Genomic DNA, 14672 nt, shown 5'->3' on the forward strand with positions numbered 1-14672 from the left:
TGGCAGTCGCGCTAGACTGCCGATGTATGTCTTGTCTTAAAATATGTTAATCTGTAAATAAATCCTGTTCACCGAATTCATCTCTACGACTCCTTCAAATGGTGGCAGCGGCGAGGTAAACCGACGACTCCTACATCTGCTTGACAGCCGTAGGATCGTCCGACGAATCTAATACTGCCCTTCTATCTGCAGACTCCTCGAAACGCCTGCAGCCGGCACCTTCCAAGGCGTATCACCTCTTTCTAGTGACTTGTATCGTTGTATCATTCTTTTATTGTTGACTTCTATCATTCCCCATCCAGAAGGGAAGGAGTGCCCACGCGGGCACTACGCACACATCGTTGTGCAGGAGAGCGCGCCGCCTACATCATCAACATCATCATCATCATCATCATCATCATCATCATCATCATCACCACCACCACCACCACCACCACCACCACCACCACCACCACCATCTTCATCATCTTCATCATCCAAAACCTTCATTGGTTTCTATTTACAGGGTTATTTGTGGCAGTCTGTCAGGGTCATTTTTGACGCTCTTTGCTGGGTTTAGTAGGGGTGGGACCCTTTGTCCAGGGCTCCATTAGTTTCAGCTGCCCTTTGTGCTCGCTGCACGAGACCAGTTTGGTCCTAGCAGTGGTCGCCGGCCAGCTGTGCCTGCCATTGCTCCCCACTTGGATTTATGATTTTGGCGACTGCTGTCATATGTTGGCATTCCCACGTTATCTGTTACAAGGTGGCTACCGGATATTTAGCTGCGCATCTGGCGGGGTACACGTTTTACTGTGTAGATTTAAGTTGGGCAAGGTTCCTGTCTGCATGGAGCTGTCTCGAATAAGTGACCTCCGCCCTCGCGAGTGATTTATGTGGGGGAGGATAGCGTATCCTGTTTCCCCTGCAGTAGTGTGGCAATAAATCCGAGTATTCACTGGTAACAGACGGTGGACTTTCGAGTTTGGATTCTTCGGGTACACGGATTGCATACCGTTAAGCAACATGTCCGTCTCTTCGTTCCCCGGCATTCCTGCATTGCCCGGCACCCACAGGATCTTGTGTTGGATCGGCTGTGGCTGTGTTGTGTGGAGTGTTACGCCGCCTCTCATCTCGGGGAGTAAGTAGTACACAGAGGGCGGGGTGGCCTATTCTGCTGTTGAGGAAATGTGAATCAGCTGGAATGGTTAGTGATTTGCCGGTTCTGAAGCCATCCGCCGCAGTTAGAGCGACGGCTCCTCAGCTTCAGTCACGCTTCTTCAGTTTATTGAGGCGCTTGTAATTTCGGAAAGGGTTGCGTTGAAGACCATGGCCATTCTGCGTCCTTGTTCGCGATTTTGTGCGGCTGCGTTCACGTACACTACGTCGTTTTTGGTGGAGAACGTGCGTTTGATGTCAGTGCGTTGGATGTCTTCAGCTGATGTCGCGTCCATCGGGTTCCCTTTTTTAAAACATGTTTGCGAAACTTTCACAAAGCTTGTAATAGAACTTACAAAACATATTTCTCGTTAATAATTTTTGCCCGGCATATGAAGGCTCCCCACGATTTACAACGTGAGTCTGTCTTTGCCGTCCGGCCTCGAGGTGACGTGCTAGTGACGTTAGCCAATGAAACTAGGCGCGTCTATGGGTTTAAATATGACTTGTTCATTTATGAGACGAGCTCGGCAGAGCTCACGAAGAGTACAAGCTTGGCCGAACGGCAGGCCTTCCCTCATAGCGCCCCTGCTCTTTGAAGTATCATCGTGCCTTATTCTGGCACTTCGAAGATGCCCAACCCCATATGGAATCAACAGATAATCAAACCAAGAAAACATAGGGAAAGAATTTGTAGTATTACTTGGAGTGTATAATTGATAAGCTAAGGGAAAATCAAAGCCGATGAAAAAGCTCGTCCACTGTCCCAGGGCACCATCCACCTCTCCATGGGCCGTCGGGGGACCGTTCACGCCCCTCTGGCTACTGGTCCGGCGGGCACGAGTACTGCGGCGGCTGCCGCCGCCTCAACGTGCGCGGATTCCACCCCTGGTTCAACGGGCGGCACAGCCGGCAGCTTGACGGACATCATGCGAGCCATCTCGCTGCTCTCACAGCAGGTCAACTACCTCGTTTCGGCCACCTTCGGCTTCCCGCCCGCAACCTTACCATCACCGGCTGGCTCGAAACTGCCGCAGTTCCACGGATTTCAGAATGGCCCTATTCTGTGGGTACAAGCATGCCAACACGCTCGGCGCTCGCCATGCCTGGCCCGACAACACGATATTGCTGTTTGCAGCGGGGAGGTGTCGAGGTGGTGCCAAGGCGTGGGGCAAGTACGAAGGTCACAAGCGCCGGTCCTTGGCAGAATGAAGCGCAGCTCTGGCGGCTGTTTTCCGCCCGCTCACTTATGCCTGCGAGGAGCCCCTGCAGCACTGCTCAGCGGCCGGAGCTCCTGAAGTGCACCACCTTGAGGTGGCAGTGGTGAATGCCTGAAGAGAGAGGTACGCAGACTTCCTCACGATAGACACCTACTCACCGGTTGTCGCCGTCGGCTACACAACAGGCCGTCGGAAGCGCATGACGACCGCCGGGGCTGTGTCGTCCCACCACCGAGCGGTGCATCACAAACCAGCCCAGTGGCTCCACCACGGCTAGTTAACACGCAACAGACCACCGCTGCTACTTTGACAGGGCAGTTTACGCCAGCTGAACTGCACCGACGAAAACCCTGTGAGCTCCGGAGCAGCATTATCTCGCTGCTGCAGCTGCACGTGGTAATATTTTGATAAATAGCTTCGCCACTTGCCCTGCTGTAGACACAGAATGCGAGCCATTTTCTTCACCAGTGGTCTCGAACTCTGCGTCGGCATCCGACGCTATACCATCACTTCCAGAGGCCGAGACCACTTTCCACCCACAGAAGCCGGCGAAACGACTCCTAAACTAATCAACGCCGGGGCGCATGGAGGTGCCGACGCTACCACCCCAGGAACCTGCCCTGTCTACGTATCGCAATGGAGGTGCTTCCTGACTCGTCGGAGCCACATCCTTGGGTGTCAACGCAGTCGTTGGCCGAATTAGCGGACGTTCACACCGCGCTGAGGGAGGCCTCGCTCAAGGTCATTGTCATCAAAGACCTGCACGCATGCGAAAGACGTGCAGGACGCGCAAGTCACCACAATAGACACGCAGCAGACTAGATGCGCAAACCACGCGGTTTTTTCAAGTTCGGCTGATTCGAGCTCAACGGGTAGTCTCGATAAGTCAGCTGCACCGTTGCGAAGAAGCACGCGACGGCTGAGCAGAGGGCCTGCTCACTGTACAGAATGTCCTTTCGTGCATGCATGCCAAATTGCGACGGGACAATCGTCGACGAGCCTGCGACCAGCGCGCAACCGAGCCAGTGCCGCCCGCCATGAGAAGCTGGTTGCGCGCTGGACGGCGCACCAACGACGACTTGACACCCTGCAAGCCGTGGCGGAAACTTGCAGCGTGGCCGAGTGCGGAGAAGAGATGTACTTGGGCGCGGGCGCTAGAAAAGTAGAGCAGGCAGAAGTCAACAAGGCGTTCTGGCGGACGGCCGATTTGTCCGATTTGCTCTGTACTATATATATAGTTTGCGCCTTCGAATAAATACATTATAAGTATGCCTAGTATGTGCGGCATTGAGTTGGTATTAACCATTTGATTGATAATCAAAAGATGCCATCTACTACAGGTCTTGATTTTATTAGTTCAGCAATGTTAAAGTGTACGGCATTATTTTCGTCTGTTATTCTATCTAAACTGTTTGCTCAGTCATTACAGTATTTATCGCTTCCTACAGACCGGAAAACGGCTAGGGTGGTTCCAGTCCGTAAATCAGGTAACGCAGATTGTCCCGACAACATCCGACATATCTCATTAACATATCCGACATATATATCCGACATATCTCATTAAATTCATCGGCACTACCACGTGCCATCCGTCTTTGGAATGACCTCCCTGATAACATACCCTCCATATCTATTCTCGACACGTTCCGCTCTCAGTTACTCATGCTTTTCCCATCTAATACCGTTCACGAGTGACCAATCTAGTGTAAGTTATCGTGCATTTTTTGCCATGTTGTATATCATTTTCATAAACGGTATTCCTTTGCTCTGTTAACAGTAACAAGTGTTCATGTGCCTTCATATACTGCTTTGTATTCCCATTTCCTTCAATATTGTGTAACATGTTAATCTTTTGATAGCACTGTTCCTATTGGAAATTTGTACTTTTTATACAATTTACTGTTTAATGTGCCCCCCTTACTTTATGCCCTTCCATAGGGCCTGTAAGGTTCTTTTGAATAAATAAATAAATAACTAGCATTCCATGCAAAATCTTGAAACACGTAGTATAATCTCACCTCATCGATTTCCTGGAGAGCAACTCGTTCTTCCATCAATCTCAACAATGTTTAAAAAAGAAACTTTTTCAGGCGATACTCAACTTTTCTGTTTCATTAACGATTTGTTCACCGCCTTGGATCAAGGATTTGATATTGACTGTATCTTTTTAGATTTTGCCAAAGCGCTCGACACCGTATGTCATGATCTACTTACCCATAAACTTAATGAGCTTAATATTGACCCAAATGCGTTGTCTGGAATTAAAGAGTTTCTTTCTAATCGAACTCGATATGTCACAACGAATGAGTATTCATCTGCTTTATCAGCAGCTACACCCGGATTGCCACAAGGCTCCGATCTTGGGGCCTTTACTTTTCTTGATTTATATTAATGATCTCCCTAACTCGCACATCATATATCCGGATGTATATCCTACGGACAAATGCAAAACATGTGAATCCAGAGCCACTCTGGAGCATATATTATGGGAATGCCGAGGGCTAAATAACAATAAAGAAAACGCAGCCTCTAGCAGCAGCCTTCGCACGCGCTGGGAAGCCGCGCTGCTCAGCCCCGCCCTCGAATATCAATTATGGGCCGTCCCTGCAGCGGGCCGAGGATGCCGCCAGGACCCAAGAACTCCTGGCCGTCACCTAGGCGGGGCCTTTGGCCTTCCCCACCAACTCGCAGGGCACACAATAAAGTTCTTTCTTCCTCCTCCTCCCTAACTGTGCAACCTCACCAACAATTATTCTGTTCGCAGACGATTGTGTAATATACCGAAAGATCACTAACATTGATGGTTCATATAAACTGCAAGGGGATCTTTACAATGTGTCACTCCGGTCTATGAAATGGCTCATGAAACTTAACGCTAGCAAGAGTAAGTCGATGTGCGTGTCACGTACGGCCAGTAGTGGCAATGAGTGAAGATATGTACCGAATGACACTTTATTACCATCTTTTAACGCTCACAAATATCTCGGCCTTCACATAAATAATTATCTGTAATGGAATATGCCTACTAATTGTATTACTGCAAATGCAAATCACATATTAGGATATCTTCGTCGTAATTTTTCTACTGTTCCTACTTCTGTAAAATTGGCACTCTACAAAACCCTAGTTTGCTGAAAACTAGAATACGAATCTGCCATTTGGGATAACAATCAAGCATGACTATAGCCCCTTCCCTTGAAGCGATTCAAAATCGAGCAGCTCGCTTTATCTAACCATTCCCGCCATTCCAATGTAACATGTATGACAAAAACCTGAATCTGCCAGATCTTTGATTACGCCGCAAATGTGCTCGCAGTTGCCTATTCCCCAAGGTTTATCGCTCTAACCACGCACTCGGGAATCAACTTATCACCCCACCTTTCCCCGTTGCATACCGATATGAGCACAGATATAAAGGTGCCGTCCCACACTGCCGAAAGAACAACTACCATGATTCTTTTTTACCCCGCACAAGTGTGGACTGGAACCACCTTCCTGCTTCCATCATTTAGATCGCAGATACGTGTTCATTCAAAACAGCAGTTTACCACGCTATCGCTCAACATTTTTTTCCCTTTATATAATTGTCTGCATTTTACTTTGCTTTGTTACCACCCCTTTCTGTAATGCCTGCGAGTCTTGAAAGTATGTATATTAAATAAATAAATAAATAAATAAATAAATAAATAAATAAATAAATAAATAAATAAATAAATAAATAAATGTGTATTTTTGTGTCCCCATTAACTGCAGGTTATGTACCATTTGAGTGTTGTAACTCCAGGACTGTGCGTGTTAATGAAGATTTTCTTCCTTTTCTTCCTTTTTCTTTTTTGCTGCCGCACTTGGTTTCTGAAAAATCTACCCGTCCTTTTAAGTTGAACCATAAGAATGATTATTAGCTAGATTTTTGCCCTCCTCCGTTTTTTTTTTTTTACTCACGATAACGTGCATGCTTTGAAACAGCTAGGATATTAATGTTCAAATGCAATGCTGTATCTGACAGCTTTGCAAGAGGGAAAAAAAGAACGTGTAATATGTGATCGTGTTGAACCCGAATATAACAAATATAACCAAACGCGAGGCGCGTTTAGAAAGAAAAAAGAAAAACCAGAAATACTTACGTTGAATGCGTGCAAATACGGTAAGCGGATGACCTCGTTCTCTGAATGCCATAGGCGTACAGCTGCGGAGGCGGGCACAGAAGTGTTGATTTCACGTGCGACCGTTTCCGTAGTTTCGCCCTGACCCCACAGTACCTTATAACGGCTTTGCGTCAGTATGCCGTGTATCATTTGTCCACTTGCCATATTTGTATGGACCTTGAGCCTAAACTTGCTTGTTTGCCCGCAACTGCTGTCCTGTGTATAGTAGTAGTGCTTCCTCGCCTTCTCACTTCGCCTTTTCCCTCTCACGCCCTCCCCCCACATTATATATATATATATATATATATATAAATATATATATACATATATATAGTCATATCATAAGAAGCCAACAAACACTGACACCAAGGACAACATAGGGGAAATTACTTGTGCTTAATAAATGAAATAAAGACACGATAAAGTAACGGAAATTAAAGTGGATGAAAAAACAACTTGCTGCAGGTGGGAACCGAACCCACAAGCTTCGCATTTCGCGTGCGATGATCTACCGATTGAGCTACCACGGCTTCGTTTTTCCCATCCACTTTCTTGGGTATTTATGTGTCCGAGTAAAACCCTGGGAATGTTAGCCAGCGCCAGCACTCACAGACCTTGGCGGCGGACGTGGAACGTCTTTTTTGCCGCAGGCGTCACGAGAACGTAACGCTTATATATATATATATATATATATATATACGTATAATATATGACCTTAGACTTCTGTCAAGCAAAGGACCAGGCAGGATTCCGTAAAGGCTACTCAACAATAGATCATATTCACACTATCAATCAGGTGATAGAGAAATGTGCGGAATATAACCAACCCTTATATATAGCATTCATTGATTACGAGAAAGCGTTTGATTCTGTCGAAACCTCAGCAGTCATGGAGGCATTACGGAATCAGGGTGTAGACGAGCCGTATGTAAAAATACTGAAAGATATCTATAGCGGTTCCAGAGCCACCGTTGTCCTCCATAAAGCAAGCAACAAAATCCCAATAAAGAAAGGCGTCAGGCAGGGAGATACGATCTCTCCAAAGTTATTCAAAGCATGTTTACAGGAGGTATTCAGTGACCTGGATTGGGAAAAATTGGGGATAAAAGTTAATGGAGAGTACCTTAGTAGCTTGCGATTCGCTGATGATATTGCCTTGCTTAGTAACTCAGGCGACCAATTGCAATGCATGCTCACTGACCTGGAGAGGCAAAGCAGAAGAGTGGGTCTAAAAATGAATCTGCAGAAAACTAAAGTAATGTTTAACAGTCTCGAAAGAGAACAGCAATTTACAATAGGCAGCGAGGTACTGGAAGTCGTAAGGGAATACACCTACTTGGGGCATGTAGTGATGGCGGATCCGGATCATGACACGGAAATAATCAGGAGAATAAGAATGGGCTGGGGTGCGTTTGGCAGGCATTCTCAGATCATGAACAGCAGGTTGCCATTATCCCTCAAGAGAAAAGTATATAATAGCTGTGTCTTACCAGTACTCACCTACGGGGCAGAAACCTGGAGGCTTACGAAAAGAGTTCTACTCAAATTGAGGACGACGCAACGAGCTATGGAAAGGAGAACGATAGGTGTAACGTTAAGGGATAAGAAAAGAGCAGATTGGGTCAGGGAACAAACGCGAGTTAATGACATCTTAGTTGAAATCAAGAAAAAGAAATGGGCATGGGCAGGACATGTAACGAGGAGGGAAGATAACCGATGGTCCTTAAGGGTTATGGACTGGATCCCAAGGGAAGCGTAGCATGGGGCGCAGGAAAGTTAGGAGGGTGGATGAGATTAAGAAGTTTGCAGGGACGGCGTGGCCACATTTAGTACATGACCGGGGTTGTTGGAGAAATATGGGAGAGGCCTTTGCCCTGCAGTGAGCGTAACCAGGCTGATGATGATGATGAATATATGGGTACCGCGACCGAAGAGTGGCAACGCTGTCATTCATTTCGCGACTGCGTCAATTCTACCAATACCACCAGCAAGAAGTTAACGTCGAAGCACTGCCTGATGTCTGCGACCCTACGTCATCGAATGGAGCCGTTCCAAATAACGCACCTTACCTTGGCCGTTAGGCTTGTCAAACGGTGCGCCCTGGCACGGGAACATTGTTTGCTTGCCATCGCAATCGTGTATCTATTGTCATGGCTCGTCAAATAGTGCGTCCAGTAGCTTTTGTGCGTTAGATGAACCAATTCACTTGTTGGATCAAGTTGTCTACAATTTCTCGTGCTGTCCAAAATCGCGTCGCTACCCATCCCCCCGTATGATTTCAAAAAGGTCCACATTTTATTATTGGCGTTACATTACCATCGGCATGCCTAAGAAGTGTTGTGTTCCCAACAACCGGGGAAAGCTCGACGGAAAATGCGAGGTGCGTGCGTTCAGCTTTCCTTGCCATAATCGTCTGTGCTCTAAGTGGATACGCTGTATATATCACAAGATCTCATTACTTCTCAGCACTATACAGGGCGAGTATTGTCAAATACATTTTAATTAGGGTTGCTTTAGAGAGCGTAAGTGTAGAACAAGGGACGGGGCTTGCTATGCACTACAGCAGCATACGGCAACAGCAGCAGTTACTTCGAACACTCTCTCACCTCACCATACACGGTGAAATAAAACCCTTTGTCTAATGCTTTCTGTGATATGGATAACGGATTTGCAGTAGCAGAGGAAAAAAGTTCTAGAGCTTTCAGGACATGAAAACTCAGTTGCAGGGTATTACAGATAAGCACACAAACAGAACCATTTGACTGGTCTGGCCACGTTGTCGCGAGACAGGGTTGTCGAGATGACGTCGTAGCTTCTGAATGCTATAGTTATCAATAAAAAAAACAGAATTACAATTCAGGGCTCATTCAATTTCGCCCTTTACCATCGCCCACAAACGCCATGCTCAAGGAATCAACATGGCAACATATTTCGATCGCAAAAAACTCTATTATAAACACATATAAGAATACTACTTTCACACAAATACACTTAAAAAGTTTTAAAAAGTTACGAAAGAAAAGTGCACCCACTCCCGGCAAGCGGCGCCACAGTTTCGTGGCACTATCGTCGCGGGATAGCGACACGGCGACTAGCTCGCAGCGGTTGCTGGGGGCGTCCTCGCCAAACCCTGCGCAGGTACACCAGCCCGTGAATGCAGTGGAGCCGCCAGTGCGCCCCCAAACGTCTAGTGTGGCCATCGTACCAGCGAACCGAGTGCGCATCGAAGTCGCCGGTCACCTGGTCAGGAGGGAACGCACGGTCAGCCACTCAGCTTGGATAAGCAAAGCTGAGGTGGTGGTTAGGCCGTCTGCAGAGCCCGGTGGTGTTGTAACGCTGCAGTTGTGACGTAGTGCAGCCGAGCAGACGGCAGCCACACGCGCGGTGAAGCAGGAGACGACGGGCGACTCCTGTCGGGATTGCCGTACTGCCGTCTGCTCTGTTCGGGGCCAACCTGATGGAAGAAGGGAAAAGATGCGAATTGTTTGTGACTCAACCAGGGTAGAGTCAATATCCTCAATAACGAGTAAAGGACAGATTTATCTTTGACACATCTAGGAAAGAAGGTTTGTCTATATGAAGGAGCTCTGCCAAAGGAATAGTTATGTGCTGAACAAGCTTTAGAGAGCGTAAGTGTAGAACAAGAGACGGGGCTTGCTATGCACTACAGCAGCATACGGCAACAGCAGCAGTTACTTCGAACACTCTCTCACCTAACCGTACACGGTGAAATATAACCCTTTGTCTAATGCTTTCTGTGATATGGATAACGGATTTGCAGTAGCAGAGGACAAAAGTTCTAGAGCTTTCAGGACATGAAAACTCAGTTGTACGAAAGCACTCAACGTGGAGGAAGGCTCATGAATGAGAAAAAACTCATCCACGCGAATTTTCGTATTTCTTTCAGAATTTAAAAAAGTGGAAGCGAAATAAAAATTCGGCTTTGTGATATCTCGTTTTCACTGTTAAAGTTCAACTGTAGTATGACGCTTTAAAGGAAGCACTTCAGCGTTTTTCAGAAACCAAGGTCCTCAAGTGATGAAAAATTCGTCCAGGTCCGCAGAGATCCACCTCATGCCCAACGCCTTTCATTGGCGGTCTTTCGGAGTTAACGACGCAGTTAACAGGTCACAGCAGGAAGGTGAATTAATCGACATCTCCCAGCACATGGACACTGAACATCGGAAATCAGTTCTACTGAAGCGCGCAAAGGGAGGCAGGATCATGAAAGGGAAAATTGTCATCCACCCAAATCCATGTGTTTCGATTTGTCGACTCATTCGCCTTCGTGCTGCGTTCACTGAAGCTAGACTAGATGGGGTCGCCAACAAAACGGAATTTCTACGTAATTAATACAAAACTCGTAATGCCAAGTTTATCCTGCAGTCTTTAATTTCAATGTGCATTCACAGACGAAGGAGAAAATTAGTTTTATCTCCAATCCCTGGTCCGTATAATTTTGGTAAAGGGTATGGGTGCCAATAGGGCTGCACAACATCATCTGGCACGCAAAAGTTCCGAAAAAATTCGTTTTTGTTGCGCCACTTCGAAGTGGTGAATTTTCGTAGTTTTTTTCACATCGCGTGACTGGCAGGCGAAGTGGGCAAAGCCCAAACACATTCGACCAACAGCGGATGGCTCTTGGTGAAAAAGTCGCAGAGTATGAAATTGTTTTTTTTTTCTTTTGCTAGAGCTAATGATTCATAATACGTCATATGAGTTGAAGGGTTTTCCTGACGTCACGTGAAAGACAAGCGAAGTGTTGGTGGTCCGAAAAAATTTTACCAATCGTGGAGGGCTGATTGCAGTAATGGAATAGAATAATTATAATAGTTTTGCGTTAATGCGCCCACGGATATTTGGGTAGGTCATGGTCAAATGTAGCGAAACGAAGCAAATTGTAAAAAAATAAATTAGTGCTAGTCATTGCTTTCACAAAAGGATTCCTTTTCCTTTTCCTCGTAGCTTCAACCAGGCAATACCTTTTCTGTAAGACCATATTTCACCACCATATGGTCTACGGACTGGTCTCACGGAAGACTAGAGATTGCGAGGCAAAAGTGGCTACAGCGACTTTTGGCTTCCGCGTAATATATCCACGGTGGATCGACAACACGCAGCAACACATTTTCTCTATCGCTTCATTGTTAAGTTGGCGCGCTTGTTTTTTTTTCTAAATATTTACATACCAGTTGTATGTTTATGGTATTTCTAAAATAAAAAATAAATTACGGTGTTTTACGTGCCAAAACAACAATCTCATCATGAGGCACGCCGCAGTGCAGTACTCCGGAAATTTGGACCACCTGGGTTTCCTTAACGTGCACCTAAATCTAAGTACACGGGTGTTTTCGTATTTCGCCCCTGTCGAAAGCAGCCGCCGTGGCGGCCGGGATTGGATCCCGCAACCTCGTGCTTAACAGCCTAACACCGCTGCCACTAAGCAATCACGGCGGGTGTATCGTACTATTTATCATCCTGCACGCTTTTATCTATAAGACGTACTTTCGTACGAACTTTATCGCATCTATTACTCCTGTGATATTGGTAGGTGGTGTATTTCATGGTAGATTATTCGAGAAGCGATTCGCCACATCTGCGGCGAAAGACCTCAGGAGTGGTGCATTTTCACGGACTCAAAACCCGCGCTGCAAATTTTGGGATGCTTCCTGCGCCACACCGCATATCAGGTTCTGGCCCTGCAGATCACCGAGCTACTTTCATACGCTCAAGAAAAACACCACCGCATAGTGTTCCAATGGATCCCGGGACACTGTGGGCTCAGCGGTAATGAGATGGCCGATGCTGCAGCAAAGCGCGCCCTCAGCAATGGCATGCGAACTGTAGTGCCATTCTCCAGACCGGACATCACATGCCTCCTGTCGGAATTAATGAGGAGTGCGACGAGAACATACTGGGCCCAGCCAGACGCTCGTCACGTCCGCCTTAAAAGCCTGGATCCCGATATGAAATTTCCTATTCTGCGTGGAATTCCACGCCCTCATACATGCCTGATACACAGACTGCGATTAGGCGTCGCCTTCACGCGCAAATATTTGCACATTATTGGACGGACAGATTCCCCGGACTGTTCAGTGTGTGGCGCTGTAGAGACTATAGAACATGTGCTCGTGGTGTGCCCTGAGTATGCGCGAGAAAGACTGACATTGGCAGATACATTGAGGCATTTCCACAATGGACCACTGTCGGAGGACCTCTTGCTAGGCGCGTGGCCACAGAGTTGGCAGACGACAGAGACAATGCGAGCACTTTCACGTTTCCTAGGTGACACGGGCCTGGACTCACGCCTGTGATACCAGTTGTGTAATGTGTCATTCACCTCGTTCCTCCCATTATCATCCATCATTGTGACTCCTTTTCGTCCCCTCTTCCCCCTCCCTTACGTAGAGTAGCAGGCCAGATCCTCCATTATCCGGCCGACCTCTCTACATTTTCCAATCTTTAAAAAATACTTCTTCTTCTTCTACATGGTAGATGTATATGGTTCAGGTGTCCATAGAGAAGTCAAACAGAAAACAAGCCCGCAGCCTCTAGCTTTCCTCTTCGTCTACGAATTCACGTAAGGTTACCAACGGTACTGTCCGCTTTATGACTCAACACATGCAGTTTTAGAAATATATCGTTCATATATTACTCAGCTACAAAGTATTAGACTTGGGGCAGCTCTTTACCTCGTGTCTACTTTTTCTAGGATTTCAAGTTATGTGTGACTGAAAGAAAACACGGATTGTGCGAACTAAAAGTTTGCTCTTCACAGCCCGTATATTTTTACATACTCTCTCTATCTCATAACAGCTTTGACTGTAAAGTCAAATAGCCCAGAACTGGGTACTAATGAGCAGTCTACATGTCCTTCTACAAGTACGGACACCGCTATTTGACGAAAGCGCTACAATCCCTTCGCTGAACGATAATTTTACATTGAAAGATTACGCTAGATGATTACCCCAAGCCGGCCTATAGGCAGTGGTTAATCGTGACACCTCGGCTTACACGAGCATATATGTGACCTACAGTCACGGTGTCTCTTACGAGATAAGCTGGCGTAAATGGAATAGTAATGAAAGAGGCCGCACATTGACTGCAGCGTATTAGTTGGACTGGTGTTTGGCTTACCTCGCGTGCAGCCTCCAAATGCGGCTGCTCGGTGCAGCCACGCCGTGCGTGTCGCCGTTGCTCTCAGCCTTGATGGCGTTCAGCATCGTCAACGCGCACGGCAGCGGGTCACGTGGGTGGATGCGTAGCCTGCAGCCCGAGACGTCGAGGCTGCGCTCGGCAGAAGTCACGTGGTCGCACTCGACGAACCGGCCACTCGTGGTCGCGGCCGCTTCCGATCCACGCGTACTCGGGTCTCGCGCACTGCGTTGACAATGCATGGCGACAACGAACACTGCTGTTGCAATGCACATTCGTCAAGCAAGGCTCCGATGAACGCCGCAGCTCGTCTCACGAAACGTGTCCTGCTTCATTGGAAGCAAACAGCGCCTTCAGAATCGAAACACTAACGACGTCATCGCCCATCCGGGAAGCAGGAAAATAGATTCTCGCTGCTAAATTGGGTATTCTTACCATGCATATGTGCTACGAAATGACGATTGGCGCGGAATATGCATGTTGGTTCTGGAAATCCAACTGCCATGTGTTAGGATATAAGATAATTTATTCTAACTCATCCTCACCACACTGAAATGGTTTTATAGATTGCCAAAAATTATTCTGTTTATTCCAGCAATTGCTATTTTTCGTTGTATTTCAAACTTGATGTTAAGCCGCGACCGAAAAGACCTCTACCAGCGGTATTCCGTGTTAGGATTTAGCTCTTCGATTTTATTTATTCACAAACAACTTCAATCGAACCAATAAAGAAACGTAAAAAAATAAGAAAGTGCCCTAATAAAATACTTCGCGCTCTACTGTGATTAATACGTCATGCGCCACTCGATATACTGTCAGTTTTTCGTGCCAGAATTTCAAGACTTTTTGCTGTGTGTTCAATTTAGGCACTTTTTTTTCATAAAGGGGCAAAAACCTGAACTTCATCCTTTGATACCCCGCTTTTGTCTATGTGACACAATGTGGTATCGGAAAGGTGTCCTTTGGGACAAGAAAGTGTCTGAATGCACACTTTTCAAATGATAATTTGCTATTTGAT

The 14672-nt window shown here is 46.7% G+C and overlaps 1 protein-coding gene across 6 annotated transcripts in view; it reads right to left on the reverse strand.

Annotated features, from left to right (window-relative positions):
* Positions 1-3132: 3132 nt before the first annotated feature.
* The window catches only part of LOC139051388 (uncharacterized), a 357169-nt gene continuing 345629 nt past the window's right edge, over positions 3133-14672 (reverse strand). For 4 of the 6 annotated variants that reach the window (XR_011509368.1, XR_011509367.1, XM_070528409.1 and 1 more), the window contains 2 exons: positions 13637-13879; positions 9529-9953 (listed from right to left, as the gene is read on the reverse strand). Coding sequence is in view for 2 of the 6 variants with exons in the window: in XM_070528409.1 (XP_070384510.1) it covers positions 9770-9953; positions 13637-13879 (427 nt within the window). In the remaining 4 variants the exon portion in view is untranslated. Of the gene's footprint in view, positions 3509-9514; positions 9954-13636; positions 13880-14672 lie in introns of those variants that run through there. The other 2 variants (XR_011509365.1, XR_011509366.1) reach the window with 2 other exon arrangements.

Source organism: Dermacentor albipictus, unplaced genomic scaffold, assembly GCF_038994185.2.
Source record: "Dermacentor albipictus isolate Rhodes 1998 colony unplaced genomic scaffold, USDA_Dalb.pri_finalv2 scaffold_11, whole genome shotgun sequence".
Lineage (NCBI taxonomy): Eukaryota > Metazoa > Arthropoda > Arachnida > Ixodida > Ixodidae > Dermacentor > Dermacentor albipictus.